The sequence below is a fragment of the Pyrus communis genome, chromosome 11, assembly GCF_041283825.1.
Source record: "Pyrus communis isolate YQ-2024b chromosome 11, ASM4128382v1, whole genome shotgun sequence".
NCBI lineage: Eukaryota > Viridiplantae > Streptophyta > Magnoliopsida > Rosales > Rosaceae > Pyrus > Pyrus communis.
This window is the reverse complement of record NC_142575.1, coordinates 29,494,308-29,515,472: the sequence shown is the minus strand read 5'-3', so window position 1 is coordinate 29,515,472 and position 21,165 is coordinate 29,494,308. Positions and strand designations below refer to the sequence as shown.

At 35.3% G+C, this 21,165-nt stretch overlaps 1 protein-coding gene and 1 long non-coding RNA gene across 9 annotated transcripts; both read right to left on the bottom strand.

Moving 5' to 3' along the window:
* Window positions 1–2,043: 2,043 nt before the first annotated feature.
* LOC137741833 (uncharacterized) lies at window positions 2,044–6,200 on the bottom strand. Of its 7 annotated transcripts, none has more exons than XR_015953525.1 (10): window positions 6,036–6,200; window positions 5,698–5,924; window positions 5,521–5,582; window positions 5,230–5,386; window positions 4,727–5,038; window positions 4,516–4,581; window positions 3,380–4,420; window positions 3,059–3,171; window positions 2,622–2,732; window positions 2,044–2,428 (listed from the first exon to the last, which is right to left on the bottom strand). It is a non-coding gene; the product is annotated as an uncharacterized LOC137741833 (long non-coding RNA). The 7 variants fall into 7 exon arrangements; XR_015953527.1 differs by having other exon boundaries at window positions 4,924–5,038; XR_015953529.1 differs by having other exon boundaries at window positions 4,944–5,038.
* A 1,533-nt stretch (window positions 6,201–7,733) lies between these two features.
* Window positions 7,734–19,245, bottom strand: LOC137741825 (putative leucine-rich repeat receptor-like serine/threonine-protein kinase At3g14840). Of its 2 annotated transcripts, XM_068481541.2 has the most exons (24): window positions 18,889–19,245; window positions 18,337–18,517; window positions 16,694–16,765; window positions 16,478–16,546; window positions 16,128–16,199; window positions 15,954–16,025; window positions 15,735–15,806; window positions 15,552–15,623; window positions 15,393–15,464; window positions 15,236–15,307; window positions 15,080–15,151; window positions 14,793–14,864; window positions 14,352–14,408; window positions 13,647–13,706; window positions 13,525–13,560; window positions 13,346–13,386; window positions 12,857–13,242; window positions 12,506–12,701; window positions 10,366–10,506; window positions 9,892–10,010; window positions 9,555–9,765; window positions 9,200–9,437; window positions 8,772–8,922; window positions 7,734–8,633 (listed from the first exon to the last, which is right to left on the bottom strand). In XM_068481541.2, exons 1-24 carry the CDS (start codon window positions 18,989–18,991, stop codon window positions 8,238–8,240), a joined length of 3,033 nt encoding a protein of 1,010 aa, XP_068337642.2. In that variant the 5' UTR covers window positions 18,992–19,245; the 3' UTR covers window positions 7,734–8,237. The 2 variants fall into 2 exon arrangements, with proteins under 2 accessions (XP_068337642.2, XP_088536282.1); XM_088680156.1 differs by lacking the exons at window positions 13,525–13,560; window positions 13,647–13,706 and having other exon boundaries at window positions 18,889–19,222.
* Between the last annotated feature and the right edge of the window lie 1,920 nt (window positions 19,246–21,165).

Below are 21,165 nucleotides of genomic sequence, written 5' to 3'. Positions count from 1 at the left end.
ACACACAAAATTTGTGAAAATTTTGTATTTTTTGTATTTAAAATGGAAGGAGAGAGAGCGTGGGATGGGGAGAGAGAGGAGAGAGCTTTATTTTTTATTTTTTTAATTAGAAATATCTTAGAATCACATATATGTGAGATTTTGAAAGAAAAAAAAAATTGGTTGTGTGAAATTACATTACTGTCCACATTTCTTATATATATTCAATTTTAATTAAAGGGTTAGAATGGTAAATTTATAAACTTTTTATTAATAATGAGAGTTTTATTAATATGTAGTTCAGATAATCAGCACGAAAATTCAAGGTCAAGTTTGGGAGCTCCCTCAAACATAGTCCATGCAAAATACTAATCAAAGACAAATTCTAGTAGAAAAATATCATAAAAAAGATTTTGAAAACCTGTTTACCGGTGGCCGGCCAGATGCAGCTAAAGATATGCATACACACCCAAGTAACACTCTTTCATAAGGATCCAATTTAAAGACTTTAATATATGAGAATTTTCCATTCTAGTCAGTTTTAACATAAATGGTTGATTGAGACGTATGTGGAATAATTTTTTTTAAGTAAAACTGCAAATAGTTGAGATGGATGAGTTATAATTAGAGAACTTTAATAAAAAGGTTTCAGTACTGCTCATTTTAACGAAAAATCATATTTTTATATTAAAAAGTCAATTTTGGTACTATTCATTTTACCTTTTATTTTGTCTTTATCGTTAAAATTCAAAATTTTCAAACCATTTTCATTATTTTTCCTTTATAATTATCGCAACTGTTTTTTTTTTGTTGAATAATTATCTCAATTGTTTGATCAAGTGGGAATTCTCTAATATTGGAAAGCCGTTTTTTAACAACAAAAACAAGGAGCTTTTTTTTTAGTTGACAAGGGAAATGAAAATTTTCATAAAAATATTACGAGATCACGGGACCCGAGCTATATTTGTTATTAACAAACGACAATAAAAAATAATTAGTTGTAATTGTTTTTTTTGTTGTTGAAGTAACTGGTATTATTTGCAGCTCATAGTCAGCTTAATTAAAAAACCTTTCCAACAGCCGAACTCACGATTTTGACAACAGTATATAATAAGCTATTAGTTTTGCATGATTATGAAATTTAAAATAATTAATCAAGCATAATTTAAAGTACACCCACTGGTAATTAAAATAATTAAGTAACAGTAATTTAAAATACGCTCTTGACTTATCTGCTATTTTCAACTAAGCCAAGCATGGGAAATTTCCTGATCAGCATATGTGGATATGTGGACATGGTAATTGCGCAGGTCTATATACATGCTTTCTTAATCAAGTTGCTGGAGTTGACTAACTGAAGCTAATTGCTTGCAAGCAATATACAAATGTTCTGTATTTTTGTTTTCATACTATAAGCCAAGAGTTATGGTTCTAAGTGATACTATTTAATTGTACTTTGATCAGCATTCCATGACTAAAGTAATAGTCAAATGTTTGAGAGAAATACTAAATTTTAGAATTAAGCACTCATCACAAGTGGCCTTCTGCCGTTTTTTTTTTTTTTTAAGAAAACTTCGAGGTACGAAAGAAATTTATTAATATGAAAAAAATAAATATACCTAATGCCATGTATACCTAGTGCTACACATCCTTGAATGTGTGTGTGTATTTTGACACAACTTTTTGTGGTTTTCATTTCATAATTTATTTTTTTTAAAGATCTGAATCATCTATATTTCAATTCATCATTCATATATCATCATCGTAAAAAAATTAAAATAAATCATTTATAATTAAAAACATATATGATCCTACAAAAAAACAATACTAAGATAATTTGTATATAATATTAATATTTAGTTCTCCAAATATAAAGTCATTGATAGGAATTGGATGTTGTCATTATAATCATTTTTTCCAGTTTATCAGTTGGTTGACTGTATAACTTGGTATGGAACATCATTAATTGTTTTGTGTGCGTGTGTGTACAGAGTTTATAGAAATAACTAGCAAGCTTGCCCGCGCGGTGCTGCGGGTTTTGAAACTGTATAAAACATGTAGAAAGAGGCAAAGAAGCAGGTGTTATTCATTTGATCTCTCAAAGACTGATATTATTGCAACACATTCCAAATGGAATTTAAAAAAAAATATAAACCTTCACTTCCTATGAACCATCACCAGAATTCTTCTCTGAACAATCATCAAGGGAACATCCTTTCTACTTTTTTCATAACTTCCTAACCATGCTCAGAAAGATTAGGATTCAACAATCATCAAAGGAATATCCTTCAGATGATACAAATATTTAAGCATGAGCACACACCTCATCTTCAGATTCAGAGCTCGTTTTAGATCCAGAGCTGCTAGTGTCTGCCTTCTTAACAGCCACTGATGAGCCTTTCTTTGCAACTGTGCAGGCTTTTTGCGTAGTAACCTTTGCAGGGGTTTCCTGTGGACACAAAAGTTGAGGATCACTATCGACCAAAAGGTATCTTTCTCAATCTAACAAAGAATAAATACACAACACAATGTATCCCGATTATACAGATATGAGTGACTCAATCTTCAGGTGAATGCCCCATGCAACAACCCCAACGGAAAAAAAAAAATTATGGCACCAGATTGGAAAACCAAAAACTCACATCATCATCTTCCGAATCATCGCTACTCTCATCTGAGCTTTCAGCTGAGACTTCTTCCTTCTTTGTAGCAGCAATTGGGCCATTCTTAGCAGCTACCTTAGATTTAGAAGCCTTAAACCAAACAGTAACACACACTTAGAAATAACCATTATTTTCAAAATCACAAATCAAACACAAAAAATTAGCGATAGCATATGTGCATCAGTAGCTTTCTTAGCTTCAGCAATCCCATTTTTATCAAAATGGGCCCATCAAAATAGATAAAATGATTGTGTTGTCAATTTTCCTCAAAATAGATGAATAACAGAAGTACATTTCTCCACCATCATGCATTCAAGAAGTAATTCATGGTAAAAGTATATCAAAGGTAATCATATGATCCTTGTACATATATGTCCTCAAACTATAGAACCACACAAATGAATGTGATATCTAACCTGAAGCCACCGCTTGGAAGTTTCATTTGCTGCAAAAATTTGTAGAGTTCGCCTCACCACCAAGGAGTTATAAGTGCATTAACTGCAGCATAAGTTGTTGCAAGATGTGGCATCTGGGAAATCAAAGAACGCGCTATCAATTGTAAATCAAAGAACACACTATCAATTGTAAGGAAAATAATGCAAAGCACTATCGAATAGAGTAGATAAGTAATGTTGTATAAGCCTAGTCAAGCTATCACAACTAACATTACTGAGTTAAACAAAGATATATGGACATTGGCTAAGCCAAAACGGCAGATAATGAGACCAATTACTTGCCTGTCCTTGTCCGCCGCCATATCCACCCTCTGAGTCATGGAAGCAAAACACTACTTCATGAAAATCTAAAGATACCATTTCACACTAACAAAACAATAAAGATTACTTTTTTGTTGTTGTTCTTAGTGGTTAAAAGAAAATATATAAATGACTAACAATCCGGATCTTTTTTTTTAGATTGACAGGCCAACTTTATTTTTCAAAAAGAAAAAAAAACTCAATGGTCATTGTTTGTTATAAGAAAAGGAAAAGAGAAAAAGTGGTGTAGTTGTCATCTTTGTTAATCTTTGAGATTCTCTGGACCATGTTGCGAGGAGGATTTTGTAGCCATCATCTTTGTTAGTTGCATCTTCTTCTAAATTGTCTTTAGAATGATTAACTTGAATACAATTCTGCAAAACTACAAATGGATGGACACAGCCTGATCCCTTTTCTTCCACTGTGCTTTTAAGATAACAGAGAAAAGCCTCTGAAAACTGAAGTCCATAGGGCCCACTTTGTAAGTCGGCTTTGCAGGGGAATTTCAGTGCCTTGTGAGCCTTGGCAAGAAACTCATTTCCATCAGTATTTCATCAACATTGAAAGGCAGAAGCTTGATGTAGGCCCATAAATCAAAAGAAAACAGAAATCTTTCATTGCACAGAAAAAAAAATGCTAAAAAACAATGTGAGTCAAAAAATATATGAAACCTAGATCAAACATCTTGATAAAACCTAAGAATAACTCCACAAATTTCTGAGTTGTAAAAAAAAAAATTCAGAATCCCAGATCAAATTTCTTGATAAACTTTAAAAACCCCAATTCAGATGAGGAAAATACATGAGGGACTAATTTTAGCCATATTAGTTGTTTGCATTAGGTTTTGAGAAACTCAAGTAAGGAACAGAAAATGAAATCAGATAAGTAATGTTATATTCAAAAGATGAACACTAAACGTATGATAAAGATGACAATGAAATTGAATTATGGGTTCCTATCGTGCCCTTTGTGAAGTGTCCTTAGTTGAGCAAAATATTCAGATATTTTCTGATAGGCTTCCACCTACAAAGGTAAAAGCAGAACATCAAAAATCATGCAAGCGTCCCTGTACAACCTTTCCAACTAATGGAAAAATAAGGGAAGAGATCAAGACTGACCTGCTCAGCCAAAAACTCGATTTCAACAAAATCTATGAATTGCACATCTTTGTTCTTCTCAGCAACCTGTTAGTCGTAAATTCAAGGATGAACATAGTATAGTAAGATTGTTAATTCACAACATGAACCAATCGATGGTACAAAATATAATCACCTAAGCCCAATCATCTTATATTAAAAAGACATCATACAATAACAATGAATGTTTTACAGTGTGCAAGTGAAGCAGCTTTCATTTGCTAATTTCTCAAGTGATAATGCAAGCTCGATTGCCGGATAAAAACATAAGGACCAAGAAGACATCAAATCCAATGCAGACAGCAGATAAAATTGAACCCAAAAGGCAAAAGCTTTCTCTAACAAATAGATACATATAAGGAGTTGTTTGGGATATAGATATTGGTGGACCTGGAAGAATAGAGACGCACTGAGTAGGAGAGAGCAAAGAGAGATAGTGGAATTTTGGAGGAATACTGGACGACGACGAACTGCGCAACCATAGCTGTTGATGGCGGTGATTCCGCTGCGAGAGACAGTTCGAAAAAAAAGTAATCAATAAATCTTACAAAACTGTAATAATTCAGTCATGAGCTTCGAATCATTGACATTTCAATTATAAGGATTCATAATTTAAATTTTAAGATAGTATTAACGGTTTACAAAATTAGAAAGGTACAAAGCCATTAACAATTATGTAACTCAAACTCTTTATACCTAGACTTTGCTCACTACAATCTCTATTTTAATCTTAGCGGCAAAGTTCTCTTCATATCTCATTACTTCACTCTTCTTTCTTCTTCGTTACCAAAATGATTTTCTTCATGTACTATCTGATCTATTCAGCTATTCTCCTCAGACAACAAATTGATAACTGGGAAGAAAGAAGAAAACATGCATCAATAAAATTTCGAATTTTTAACCACCTCTAATTTATAATTAATCTAAGTAAATACACAGCAACCACAACAATAAGAACTTTCAAATAGAAAAGTATCTATTAACTACCATGCAGAGGATCTTCCTAGATCTAACTTCCCACAGCCCTATGTCCCCTATATTGGTACCAACTGAAGCATATACAGAGATCAATCAACAGTCAATTATGAGAAGCAAGCATCTAGGGAAAAACTGTAGAGCCGAAGGTATACAAATAAATATAAGGAGCTACTTAAAGAATACAACCCAAAAAGCAGAGTCTGCTGTGAAGGATGAAAATCCATGCTCATGGGAATTGAGCCCTGATTCAAAGTCTATGTGACATTCTTAGGCAAGTCATCAGGTGCATTCAAAGCTTGCGCTGGACATGTTACTGGCCACATGTTAACAGGGAGATTAATCCTAATCCCTGATTTCCTGGTATTCCTGTACAAACTGATTATGGCCTGATTTTTTTAAAATCATTCCATAAGCTGCAACCACAACACAACCACAGCAATAAGAACTTTCATCAGTTGAATCTAAGCTTGCAAAAAGCATTCCATGAGCTGCAAAACACAAATGCAACTGATTACTATGCATACCTTTGAATTTTTCAGATGTTTCTTCAGATACAGTTCATTGGAATCCAATGTAGGTGGTGGTGCTAAAAGCATACATGTTATTTGCTTCTTCCAATTTCTACATAAACACAAATTAACAGATTAATCTCCCAATTACAATACGTAGCATGAAATAACAAAAACAGCCAATATGTAAACTTGAAGACCAAATTAGTAAAAACTGAATTATAAAATGCTAGATATGAGAGATTACAAAAACACCGTATAAGCATTGTAAAAGACATGTAAAAAAAATTTGTAAATGACTTAAACCACGTAAGGATTTAAAAATCACTCTCGACTCTCACATGTTTTTGTGATGCTCATATAACGCTTTTCTAATCTCTTTCATATAAAATATTGACGTGGCTTAACCGTGACTACACAAATAGAAGGGCACGGGAGGACACCGGAAACGGGAGGGTAGACGATCCTTGTCCCTTCGAAAAACCACTCACCCAAGCCTAATTTTGACAAGGAGTCCTAGGACTATAGGGCCTGTCTCCCGTATTTATGTGGAGAGCTTTTACTCCCTAGCCTTCTTGTGCTAGGCTTGTTCTTCATTGCCTCTTTTGCAAGGTTTTGTCTTCTCCCTAGGTTATAGGGCTTTGGATCAAGCGAGTTTGGTCAGAAACTTTCCAAATTTACCTTCTGATACGCTGGATTTTGTCATTGATTTTCTTCTTTCAACATATTTGCAGTTGGTCTACCTTACATGGTAAGATCCTTGATGGATCTGTTTTGTTAAATGGGAATTTCTCTGCAAATTGTGTTCTATCTAAATTTTGTCCCTGGATGTTGCAAATCAATGTTGTCTTCTATCTAAATTATGTTAAAAAAATCTATTATGTGTTGATGTCACACACATAAGACTCTGCACTCCAATAATCTGATGACACATGGATTAAAGAAAGTGTTTCAAAAATTTTAAAAGGTAAAAAGAAGAAAAACAACAAACTAACAATCCTCATCTTCTCCTTCTTCTTTGAACTCATCCACCGACAACAATCTCCATATTCACAGACGACAGACGGCAAAATAAACATAGTTCAAAATTAATCTTACACAATTTCGACTTCTTCACCAACACTCAAATCAAAAGCAAAGGTTGGTTGGAATTTGCCCTGTTTGACTAGTGGTATCGTGGCCCATTTCTGGGCTTATTTGGATCGGTGTGCTATGGTCCATTACTGGGCTGCATGCTGGCTTGCATGAATTGATGTCGTGGCCCACTCCTCTTGAAACTCAACCTGAATTATTGCTGAAATCTAAATCTGCCATCTCAATCTCTCCAGAACTGTTGTTGGGCCCAGATCCATCAGATGGGCTGCCTGAGCTGTCCCGTTCAAGTGGGACATCAAACCCACCGTATTCTTCATTTGTACTACGCAACTCCCCCTGAAGAGTAGAGTGGGTTTGATTAGTGATGACGAACATCTCTGTTTTGAAAAACGTGACATTCATGGTCACATAAAATTGCTTATGGGTGGATGGTACTTGGCTATAAAACCCTAAAAGAACTTTGATAGGACAAAAGGGAAATTTGACTTCCAATCATGCGATAAAACAGTTGAAAGATTTGCCCAACACCACTCTTTTGTTTCATAATATAGAGCCAAGTCATTCCAGTGCAATTATCGACAAACGTAACATACTAACGAATACCATGGTGAGTTACTATTGGTGAAGGCCTCAAATATCTGAATGAATTAACTCAGAAGGCACTATTCTTTTATTGAAACTCAAATGATAAGAAGTACGATGACTTTTTGCAAGAATGCAATCATTACATTGAAAATCAGAGTTTGAAACGCCATTAAATAAAGACAAAAGTAATTTTTTTCTAAATAACGAAGGATGCATGTCCTAATTGACAATGTCATAGCCAAATTTGCTTGATATTGTTATTGTGACCACTGTAGACTTGGTTGACTCGGCCCGTTACCACTTCATCCACATAATATAACCCTCTCCTCTTAGTACCACTCCCAATGATCGCGGTACAAGAGGTCCTATAAAATAGGAAATAAGAATCCCAATTATACAAGGAATCAATCATATGATCACATTCCCAAACTATATGGTTGATTCACACCAACAAATAGTTATAAAGGAAATACAAATGATTAATTAGCTGATATGTTTAAGTGTGCTAAGATTGAGTCAAACTGATAACCGTGCAGCTCAAGTTCTCTCGCTTCTGTTCTCCCAGTAATCTGAATCAGGATTGACGGGATACAGATCGTGAGCAGACGCAGACGAAGCAGTCCATGGCCCTTCAGTTAACCCCATTTCTATCTGTTTCTCGCCCGTGCCCCTTCCAAAACTAGATTGAAAATGTTTCCTCATTGCATCAATCTTAATACTCTCAGCATTTGGATTCAAGACCGACTCATGAACAATAGTCTTTCCTTCAAGCATGCTCACAACCGAAGACATGGTAGGCCTAGCTGTCGAAGTAACATTGCAACAAAGGAGAGCCACATTGATTGCAACAATCATCTCCTCTTTATTAAAGTCTGATCCCAACCTTGGATCAACTAGGTCCATCAAATCCCCCTGATCTTTTAGAAGTCGTGCCTACAAAAAATGGAAGTAACAAAAGCAATATAAATTCTGTCTTTGGATTAAACCTCATCAATTCAAATGTACTTTTACACATATAAGGCATATTAAGAAAATTTGAAGTTAAATTAGGAAGTAGTAGATTCATGTTACCCAATCAAGAAGATAAAAGCTTTCTTCCTTTTTCCGGTAAGTTGTGTTGTTTCTCCCACTAACAATTTCCAATACAAGAATACCAAAACTATAGACATCTGCTTTATCAGTCAGATAACCCCGCATTGCATATTCGGGCGCCATATATCCACTGCAATATCATGAAATCATATCATTAACCCAAATTGAGCTAAAATAATTAGTAAAAATATTGCTAATTGAATACTTCCAGTAGTTAGAGAGATAATCAGTAATACAACTATATTGCAAGAACATATATGCCCTTCAAATTTCTTGAACAACAAGGATTTGGTTAGGTTGAAAATTATGTAAGTTAGAGACTTTCCTTTTGCTCTATCTTCCTTTTTCAAGGTGGAAAAAGATTAAAACAAGAGAATAAGAAGATAAATAAAAGTGTAGGGACTCACTAAGTTCCAGCAATACGAGTGCTAATGTGTGTATTATCCTCTTCATCAAGTTTGGCCAATCCAAAATCAGATATTTTCGGGTTAAGATTTTTATCAAGCAGAACATTAGTAGCCTTGATGTCTCTATGAACGACCTTCAATCTTGATTCCTCATGAAGATAAGCCAAACCTCTTGCTGTACCAATGCAAATCTTGTGCCTTGTTGGCCAATCCAACTTCAAATGACTTTCTTTTTCCCCTTCAATTTGCCAAATTAAACAAAGTTAGTTGTAAAGGACATATTTTTAGTGCATAAGATCTTTTATGCCCACTATATGAATGAAATGAACTTTTGGCAAACGAGATTGATATTTACTGAACAAAGCATGAGCGACGCTATTATTTTCCAGGTACTCATAGACAAGCAATAGTTGATTTCCTTCAATACAACATCCGTGGAGCCTGACAAGATGAGGGTGTTGCAAAGCAGAAATCATGCCAATCTCATTAACAAATTCACGATTCCCTTGCTTTGATTTGGAAGAAAGCTGCTTAACAGCTATTACGGTTCCATTAGCTAGAACGCCCTACATTTGAGAAAGATAGTCAAACTCTCATCACTATATGGAGCAAATTAACTTTCATTAGAACGGACAGTATCAAAGTAGAAAAAAAAATGTAATAAGTAAATAAATATTGGCTCCGAAGAATACCTTATAAACAGAACCAAAACCACCTTCACCAATCTTATTGGCTTTGTCAAAGTTGCTTGTGGCATCTTTGAGTTGCTTGAAGGTAAATTTACCAGTTTGCAGGTCCACACCCTTCAAATCTGTATAACAAGTAAAAATCATAAGAAATTGTGTCGAAGAAAACTTTGAGAACAATAGCATTCTTATTTCTTAATATTTTGTGCATGATTCTAGAATTTAACTAGTCATTGGATCCATAGGTAGATACTCTACATCATGAATCTGGACGACAAATATATTATAGCAACATCAAAGTGCCGGAAAGCTCAATATCTAAATAATTACTGTCTTTGTGTATGCACGTCAATGTGCATAAGAACCATGCAAAAAATAGCACAAATATTGTTCCTAGTCACGAAAAAAGTTCGATAAGAAAAAGTAATGGAGAAACAAAAAGGAAAAACCAGTACAACAGAATAAACTGCAAATTAATACCATCCTCCAATGTCTTTTTTTGTCCTAGGAGGCCTCTCTTCCAAAGAATACCAAATATCAGTAGGACAATGAAGACTCCTCCAACCACAATTCCAACCACGGCACCTACAGGCATAGAAGATTCTGTCGGGGGAACAAAGTCTGCCAGAAGAAGGAGTAGCTTAAATTAGAATAAATGTAAATGTAATTGATATGAGAGTGGATTATTCAACCAACTATCTAATGCACATAGAAATAGAAGATTGAACCGGGTCTTTGACGTATCCTTAAATAATTTGATAGTATATGAAGTAATCCCTCGAACAAACTTTCTTTGGATGGTTGTAAATTTTTAATGTTTCCTCAAGTGAAATGGTTAGTTTCCATGTAAATATTAAAAATCCTTGAAGTTGAATTTTGTTGTATTTAAAAGCGTCAACATATTACCTAGAAAAAGAACAGCATATTATGCGATAAGAAAACTTAAGAAAGTATTTCTTCAAGTTTTGTCTCAAACTACGTGAAGTAAAACACGAAAAACACAGAAGCATTATCTATTCTAAAGTTGGAGGGGAATTGGCATGTTCATGGCTACAGCCAAGAAAATGCCCCTTGATTTCACCTTATTTGCAAGAAAGTCATCTGATTTGGGGCTGGCTTGGAGGGTAATTATGAAAAGATAGGAGGGTAATTTTGTCTCTCCAAAAAAAACCTATGAAAAGATAGAGAGAGCCATCAGCTTGCAGAGAGGGATGGAGAGAGAGAAATAGAGAGCCTGAAGAATACCACCACTTCTCCTGAACGAGGGTTAGCTGTGCAATTCCAGTTCTCTCTCTAAAAAAAAGCCTAGGATTCTGTTTTTTTATTTTTATATTTATTTTTGTGTAAAAAAACCAAGGATTATAGTAAGGTTTTCAATTTACAAATGGTTTTTCTGTTCAGATTTTCTTTTTGTGAGTTTTGTGTATTGTGTAGAACTAGCAATGCAAGAGCAGGATCTGATCAGTCACACCCGAAAAGAGGTTTGTTTCTCAAATCACATTCATTAGTTTTATCATTAATGTACTATGGAAGGCTCTTCAATATGATTTTCTAATTTCTCCTTTCCAACATTCTCTTTTTGGTTTATGGAGTATGTATGTGATTTATATTTGATTATAGAATAAAAATTAATAAACACAAGATGCATCAATTAATTTGCATCCTTATGACAACACATGTATGAAAGTGCATTCAATTTCAATGTGTGCATGTGTGACAGGATGTGCCTGCTTGCCGCTATTGGGTATGCTTGCTGTTGTTTCTCGCGCTATTATTTTTTTTTTTTGTGTGTGTTGATTTGATTAACAATTCAAGCGTATCTTTATTTTGTTGGTGTGCGTTGGTTCGCAGCCAGTTTTATTTATTGGTTTTTTTATTTGGATTTATAGCACTGAGGGTATAGGTGAACGGTGAAGCGGTTTGTATGGGCTCATGTATCTTAAACATGTAGTGAGAAATGAGGATTTTGTTTTAGTGTTTTAGATAATCTGAAGGAATATGTAGATACTATGATTTGGGGTTACTTTCTTAAACCATGATAAAGCAGTCCAAGTAATTTTAACATAGATATCATTTTTTATGTAATGCATGAGTTTATGAAATGTTAAGACGATAATATATCATGTGATTTAAAATTCAAAGAGAGACAATGAACCGTGCTTGATATTTTGTTTGTCTTGATTCGTTTAAATTTGGGCGTTTTTCAGTTGGATTCATGGGTTTCATTTAAGATATCATTTTTGGTTTATGAATGGTTTGCCAATGCAAAAGTTTGCATCTTTTCTTTGTTGGATTCATGGGGTTTTCTTATGCTTTCAAGTTTTTAGTTTTTATCGAGAAATTTTGGGTGTCATTTATTTTTCGAACTACACTTTTTTGTTAAGATTTTCTTTATACTTCAGTAAATGATTGCTTCTTTACCTGTAAATTTTCAGGTTGTTCAAAACCCGCAGGGAAGTGCGGGCTATTTTTCTAGTTTATGCGGAAATACAAGGGAAAGGAAATATTGAAGAAGAAGAACCCTGCAGAACTGAAGTCGGATCTCTTAATTTAGTAGATATATCAATGCATATGATCAACGCATAGTAATTAGACGAAGCTCAAATTAGTGAAAACTTACTTGGGTTTACTGAAATAGCTGAAATAAGAGGACCATAGACTCCTCTAAGAGGGATGCCTGTCGTTCCTTTCCCGGCCCAATATAAACGAATCTCCAATGTATTATTAGTTACAAGAGTAGTAAAGTTCTTTATGACTACATCACCAAACTCACGGGCTTCATCCATGATATTGAAGTCCTCCTCCTCTAGTTTTCCCTGCAATACATACATGTATATATACTAATTTAGTTGCTTAAATTTCATGATTATAAATGTGAAAGTTAACATTCAAATCGACCAAAATATAAACAATGCTTGTTGAAAATTAGAATATTTCACTGGTATACATGGAAGTGGATGCGATTAGTTACCTGAATGTAAATATTGAATATGCGCCTTCCCAAGCTTTTATATGTTGAGCCATTTCTAAACATTATCTCTGCAAAATGGAGGCTTACAGTGTAGTTTCCATTTCCCAGACAAAACCCAAAATAAGTTAGAGAGATGGGAGAAAGGCGAGCGTTCATGTACAGTTGAGGATCGGTCATAGAGAGTCTAGTTTCATTAGTCGATATAAAGGTGTCCGCAGTTTGGTCGTCATCAGGGAAGTAACCGGTGCTGCTTAATGCCCAATTTGTTGTGCTCTGGTAAAATGATGAAGGTCCAGCTTGAAATGTGTCACCATGATATACTGTATCTTTCTCTCCAGGGACAGTAACTTGTTTCCCACCACAATTTATATGGAGAGAGTACAAATCTATGAAAAAAGAAAATGGAGATTAGTAGGCATTGAGGAGGAAAACTAAAAAAGAATGAACCGAGAAAATAAAGGTAATTATTTGTGTAGAAACTCGGCTTACGTTTTGGACACTCTGAAGTTTTCAAACATGAAGCAGTTGTCCTAATAGAATAATTCAAGGAACAGAAATTGTCAGCAATCATAAATGAGAAGTTGCAAAAAAAATTAGTACATAATACACCGTTGGATACCAAATTAAATTTATAGGTGCATGCTTTGAGACGATTAATTTGAACTTACGAACTATTGCTTTTTGACGAGCTTGTAAACAAGTTACTGCAGAAATTAACACAAATGAAAAGTTAAGCTTTTCTCCACATAACACAAACAGATTAACTTCAAGCTAATGAAGACATTCTTACAGGCCGCCTCGTGGTTGACAAGTTGTATCCCCTATGGTGAGGTTGTTATATGAAAGATCACTGCACAAAAAGAGCTATGATGCAAATTCTGTTGAATTGTAATTCTCTAGCTGATTAGAATTAGTGAAATAAGTTATGAGCTTAAGTGTGCATTCACTTGAGTTGTAACACTGCCAAGTGTGAGGTTCAAAGATGTAAGGTAAATAATGCCATGTGTGATGATCCTAGAAAATAGTTAGATGTGTGGTTGAGATCACTTTGTGATGTCCAAGGATCCGGCTGTGTTTTGCTAATGGTAATATTCTCTTTGCACGACTTGTGAGAGAGAGAGAGAGCGAGAGAATGTCAAATTAAGAAGGATTTTCCTCGACTGCATTCTGCAGAGCAGCGAGGACCTACATTCTGTGTGATTTTCTTCATCCTTTCATTTTCATTATTAATCATCTTCCTCCCAGTCCTCATATTCATTGAGGTTTCATAAACCAGAATCAAAGAAGCACTAACAAATTCTTTTCCAGATGTAGTATGTCAGTACAAAAGGAAACAAGGGTGAGGAGAAAGAGGTAGGCATTAACATGGTTCGAATGAAGTTTTTGATATAATAGTTTTATATCTATCTTAGTAAAAAAAAAAAAAAAAAAAAAAAAAAAAAACAGCGTAAATTTCCTTAGTAACTAAAGAGTAGCATTTGGAAGAGAAGCTTACACATTGTCTTTCGTCCAAGTAGGTACACGTCCAGTCAGCAAGTTTCCAGTTAAGAATCTAAAAATAATGAACACAGAAAAACTCAGTAAAGAATATAGTGTTTGTTCTTTGGAATTTCTTTGTAAAGGTTTGAAAATTTGAGTTTGCCAACGCTGGGTGCATTAGATCATTACTTCCATTTGAAAGAGACACCTAAGGGTGATCACCTTATGTCAGTTAATTGCATGAGTATTAATGACTCTAATGAATAAACTAAACATTTCATTTCTGAGCAGAAGAGCCGTTTTCATTTTCATTGCAGTATAGCCTGTGACTCATAATTATAGTAATCGTGATTTGAAATACTTCCAGCTTGTCAGGCTGTGGGGTAACAAGACCATTGAAGAATGTCTGCATGAATTTCATGTAAGAAAGACTAGATTGGTCATTCCAATTGCTTACATATAATCCACTTTTGCTAGACTAGAAAAGCTGTCTGGAATATCTCCGGTCAGCTTGTTAAAGCTGAGGTCTCTGCACAAACAAATAGCAAATGCAATTTAGATGTGCTCCCTGCAGAGAGGGAAATGACTTCTGAAAGAGATGTTCTCTTAATAAATACAGAAGCATAAAGTCCGCCCAACATCGTCTAAGTCACGTCAATAATCCTTGAATTAGTAGAATCACATCTAGAAGAAATTTTTTTATTTGACAACGGAAAAAATAGGGACTAAGACATTTGTGCTTACAAAGTTTTCAATTTTTTCATTTTCTCAAGAAATGGAGGTAACTGTCCAGTAAGGTTGCAACTTCTCAACATCCTGCAACAGAAACACCAAAGCTTTGAGTTTATAGAAGACTTCCGGTACAGACGGAAATTTTGTGTCATGGAACCATTAACTCACAGTGTCTTCATGTTTTTCATCTTATCGAGCTTTGGAATGGGTGATTCAGGTCCACTCAAGTCAGTGATTCTCCTGCATGTTAAAATTGGGCCATGAACATAAACTTCGCATTTCACTAATCGTTTTGTATTTATAAACAGAGACGAGATATACTAACAAGTCAGTTAAGTTTGTCAAAAGAGAAATGCCAGAAGGAATTGGCCCTGTCAAACCGCTAGCCTGAATCAATCTGTTTCAATGAGTCATAACATATGAATTAGTGATAATATTCAGAATCAAATAGCAGAAATATGATACACAAAAGAAAAACACTCACAGTTTTTCAAGATTTGTCCAGTTCCCAATAAAATCAGGTATCTGCCCAGAAAAGTGACTGTCACTAACCCGACTGCATAATGATTGGAAAAGGGAAAATACTACGAATTAGTATCAGAAAGCAATAAAAAAATTGTATGAGTGCTCAGGAAACCTTTAAGAAGAAAGAACCACAGAAGCTTACAAGTCCTTTATTTTGGTAAGCTTTGCAAATGTTTTTGGCAACTCCCCGCTAAAGTTGTTTGAGGAAAGCAGGCTAAGTATGAAACAGATATAACAATATATCAATGATAAAGAAGTAGATGATTTACTGGTGAAAACATCCAGAATTTGTCTACAAGAAAGAAAATTGCAAATAAACCAAATAATTTTAAACACGGTAAAATTTGAATAGGGCTCTTACAATCTTTCTATGTTGGCCCAAGATCCAAGCTCCCGAGGGAGAGGTCCAGAGAAATTATTCATACCGATGTCCCTATACAAACAAATTCAATTCCATTGATTAAAAAAACATCATTTAGGATCATCATAGAATCAAATGGGGTAAGCAAGAAACAAATGCGCAATCAACACTCACAAACTCTGCAGAGTGGTGATTTTTCCGAGCTCTTTGGGGATAGAACCTGTCAAACGATTTCCAACAAGGGATCTGCATCAAAAACTGTAGTCTTAAGATCACTTTTATCAAGCAAGTGGATCAATAACATTAACATGTTCGTCAATACACCCCCATGTGTTCGATTAAATATTTATGATTCAAATGCCTCATGACCACGGAAGCCCATCATCATGAACAAAACCCAATGTAGTAGATTCATAGTTTAAGAAAGAAATGGCTGAAGAACAATGGAGTGACCAAATAAAGCAATAAGAACATGACATGAACATCAAACACAAAAATGTATGCGGTTTGAGAGAAGACAGTACATGTTCAGAAGTGGAAGAGAGCTCCATTCTGGAGGGATGGTACCGCTCAAGTAGTTGCGGGTGAGGTCACTGAAGGAGAAAGAAAGAAACCAGTTATTGTCTCATTAACAACATAAATAAGGCAAGCTAAATATGAAATTAGAATAAACCATTTACACGACACATAGTTATTTTATTTTAAATAATGTAAACTTGGAGGGGTTAAAATGTGCTTACATTACTTGAAGATAGGTGAGATTTACCAGCTCTACTGGGAGTGTTCCTTGCAAATCTTGGGCTTTTTGAACTCTATGTTTCATTGGAAAACAGAGTTTCAAAGATTAATTGCAAATTAATAGATATCCATTACGCATCTATATTGTGACTAAAAGGAAAAGCTGCCACAGAAATGAGACCAAACAGGTAAAACACTAATTTATCATAGAAAATGCTTACTTTTGGTCGGGGAATTAAATAGGAAGAAGGAACTGGTTTTCTTCTTTAGAACCGAAGGAAAATGTCCAATGTTCTTTGGAAAGAATAAAACTTGAGGAATTACACAAACGGTAAATGTGTATTTGTTACAAGCACACTGTGAATCATTCTTTCATTAACTTTGTAACTAATAACTTTGTCGATGCAGAGTTGTATGTGCATAATAAGTATGCAAGAATCATGGTGACTATGTACAATTATACGTTGATCAAGTATGCAAGAATCAAGCCTAAATACAGCACAGCGGTAATACCAAGTCCTAACAACTCAGCATGCCATGGAGCATCTATGCTGGCTCATAACCAGATCAGAAACACATTGTTATAGAAATTGAGCAAATTGGCCCATAACTCGATTTTGCACATAAGTTGAATTGATGTACATGGTAGGGTTGAACGTTTCTTGAATTTCAAGGCACAAGAAGTTCTTATTAGATCAAGAAAAACTTCCAATTGGTTGCGGGTTGAAGAAAAAATAAAAAATCTGGAGGGGTAAAGTATTGGGAGATGGAAACCCAACTAGTGTACGGACGGCTAAGCCCGTTCTAGTGTAAGGCGGCCAAAGCCCATTTGGGAATTTTAAGATGTATACCAATTTTCATCATAATTTTGTTCCAACAAAAACTGAATTGGTCGAAATCGAAATTTTCAATCCTGACTTGCACGTCAAGAATAGTTTATAGTTCTAAGAAATTTGATTCAATTTATTTTTATTCTTGCCCCTTGTTTCGTCAAAAACAGAATTTAACAATGTGCACGAAGAGAAAAAGATGAGCGCTAGTCACTTTTCATATCTCTAAACAGTAGCAACATTTACTTACTTCACATACACAATAAGAGCTTCAAAATTTTTACGCCACGAACCTCGGCAAAATTTTCAGTGTGTTAGGAAAAATGTTCGATATACTAAGTGTTATAATTCAAGTGGTACAAAAAAAATTTCATGTATCCAACTACTTATATTATAATACTTAATGTACCGGACCATATTCTCAGAGCATTAAAAAATCTCTCCGAAGCTAGGGTCGGGGCGTGAGAAAATCACAAAGAAACAAACGAGCTCGACTGTGCTATTAAACTAACATCCCTCAAATCCAACTAGAATCAATTGGCCTAGCTACTTGGCCGACATAAGTTTTATTGAGTGAATACGACGTGCCAAGTTGCCAATAGACAACTCGCTGAGGCCCACACTAGGCCTTATAATTCCTACTTTATTTTGGAGGTTTCATGGGCATGGGGTTAGGTATGGGGACATTTAGTGAATTTGATTGATACTTATAGCAAATAGACGTGGGGTCATAAATAAATAAATAAAACGAATTTTTTTTTTAATATAATAATATATTAAATGTTTGTTTTTGAGAGAGAGAGAGAGAGGTTTACATGCTGGTAATATGGCAGACAGTGGAGTTTTTGTCGGAGCAAGTACAGTTGATGGCATTCTCAAATCCTTCGGCTGCGCTTGAATTAGTCCATGGAAGTTGGCCGCTGCATGGATCTGGGTCTCCACTGAAATCCCAGTCCTTCTTCCCCAATGTCTTTGCTATGGCTTCCAAAGTTTGCACTGCATATACGCAAAATAAAAGGCAACAAATTAACATCGTGCTCAACAAAATAGTAAAAAAAAAAATTTGATGCATAGACAAGAACTACAGAGTGCACCTTATATGATTGAAAGTTTCTACCAAATTCAAGGAAATATCTGTTTACCTAAGGTTCATTTGATAACCATTTTAATTTTTAATTTTTAGTTCATTGGTAACTGTTTTCACTTCTCGAAAGAATGTAAACTGAGAATCAAAATCAACCCAAACCAAATTTTGAAAACTCAAAAAGAATTGAAAATTAAAAAAATTATCAAACGAACTTAAACATTTATAGAATGAAACAAAGGAAGATATTTGACATAGAGATATTGAGGTGAATTACTCGTACCTTCATCATTTGGCAATCGAGTAGCTCCAAAGGCAAAAGTTACAAAGCAAGCTACAAAGAAAAGAGAATGAGGAAGAAGTCGAGGGAAGAACATATTCATCATTTTTCTAGGCAAAGTCTTTCACATTTGAAGAGAAAACCAGAGACAAAAGGATCAGTTTGCGCAGCTAGCTGGATGGAATATATTGAGAGGTTTTGGACTTTGTTGGATTGTATGTCTGAAAATTTGTGAGAGTAGCGAAGAAAGAAAGATTTGTGAGGAGAATGAGTCTGAATTACAGCTTTTTATTCACTTGAGGGGAGGGAAGGAGTGGACCTCGAAGGACAGAAACAGAAGTCAATGACTTGTCTTACCTTACTTGCCCTTAAAACCAAAGACCAAACAAGAAAGGAAAAAAAAAAAAATTATTCCCAACCACTTACTCTATTTATTTTTATTTAATTATTTATATAATTAAAGATACATTTACATAAATTACTTGTAAAAGAATTAATTTAAAATAGAAGATTTGAGTTTAGCCAAGCTAGGTACGTCATTGTGTTTTATCATGCACCAAGTTTGAATTCCGCTTGCCATAATTTAGTTAAATTTAATATAATTATATTATCGTTTGACAATAGATAGACGTTTTAGTAACATGTTAAAAAGACTAGTTTCACGGGTAGTGACTTGTTAAACTTACGTTATTACATTATATTAAAATTTTATTATAAGTGGTTTCTGAAACTGACCCATTGTCACATCCCAGACTGGCTCCGCCGTAGCACGATATTGTTCGTTTTGGGTTTACCATTCTCTCACGGTTTTGTTTCTGGGAACTCACGAGCAACTTCCCAGTGGGTCACCCATCATGGGATTACTCTCGCCCAAACTCGCTTAACTTCAAAGTTCCGATAGAATCTGAAGCCAGTGAGTTCCCAAAAGGCTTCATGCTATAGGAAATGGAGCATGTACATATAAGGCACATCATCCCATCTCCGTTGGTCAATGTGGGATCTTACAATCCACCCCACTTAAGGGGAACCTGGCGTCCTCGCCAGCACATCCGTATCGAACAATAGAGTAGCTCTGATACCATTCTATCATATCCTAGACCGACCCGGCATCCTCGCTGGCACATTCGTACTGAACGGCATAGTGGCTCTGATACCATTCTGTCACATCCCAGACTGGCTCCGCCGTAGCATGATATTGTCCGCTTTGGGCTTACCATTTCATCACGGTTTTGTTTTTGGGAACTCACGAGCAACTTCCCAGTGGGTCACCCATCCTAAAATTGCTCTAACCCAAACTCGCTTAACTTCAAAGTTTTGATGGAATTCGAAGCTAGTGAGTTCCCAAAAGGCCTCGTACTATAGGGAAGGGAACATGTACATATAAGGCACATCACTCCCTTTTCGTTGGTCGATGTGGGATCTTACACCCACCGCATCAAAATGATATCTGAAGTTGAAAATTGAATAATATCGTCTCTAAATATGTGTCTTGCAAATCAATGTCGTCTTCTGTTTGAATTCTGTTAAAAAAAAAAATTATGAGCTGATGTGACATACATAAGATTATGCACATCAATAATATGATGACACATGGACTAAAGAAAGTGTTTCAAAAGTTTAAAAGGGTAAAAAGAAGAAAAACAACAAACTAAAAATCCTCAGAGCAGTTCCACTGGGGCTCGATAGCCCGACACCTAGCTAAAACCCTCCAACCCAAGCTAGGCAAGAGATCGGCCCAGAATCGACAGACCCATGGGACGGCCTACATGACGCAGGTTGACGAAGGGAGAAGGAGCCACAGAAGAAGAAGGACGGGAGGACAACGGCGTGGGATTTGGTGTGGAGATTCAGTAGTCGAAGCTCGTTGAGGGTGTAGAGGAGCTTGTTGTTGAGGTCTACTTGGGATTTGAAGGACAGGAGGGCGACGATGGTGGGAATGGAAGGGAAGTGTAGGGGTGGATGGCGGTGGGGACAAGGAAGAGGTGTGGAAGGGATTTGCAGCTGGCAATTTGGTCCCATGGATCTGAAGAACCCTTTTACTAATAATAATATTATTATTTTATAAAGTTAGAAATTAAAAATAAAATTATTATTTTTTATTATTTTATAATAAAAAAATAATACTTTAATAAAATTGACTAGGCTATTTTTTGTTAAGGATGGAGATTCATTTGGCCTGTTACTGTTCATCGAGGTATATCACTGCTCATCGAGTGAATTAAATAGGCTGAGTGCTGGCGCATTTTTTTAGGGGCAGAATTGCTCTCATCTTCTCCCTCT

What these genes read in the sequence shown, in the direction of transcription:
- LOC137741825 (XM_068481541.2), bottom strand. Translation starts at nt 18,991, where the DNA reads ATGATGAATATGTTCTTCCCTCGACTTCTTCCTCATTCTCTTTTCTTT. An exon ending in TGGACAAATCTTGAAAAACT is followed by an intron (nt 15,465 to 15,551) that starts GTGAGTGTTTTT and finishes TCATTGAAACAG; the next exon opens with ATTGATTCAGGCTAGCGGTT. An exon ending in ATGAAAAAATTGAAAACTTT is followed by an intron (nt 14,865 to 15,079) that starts GTAAGCACAAAT and finishes TTGTTTGTGCAG; the next exon opens with AGACCTCAGCTTTAACAAGC.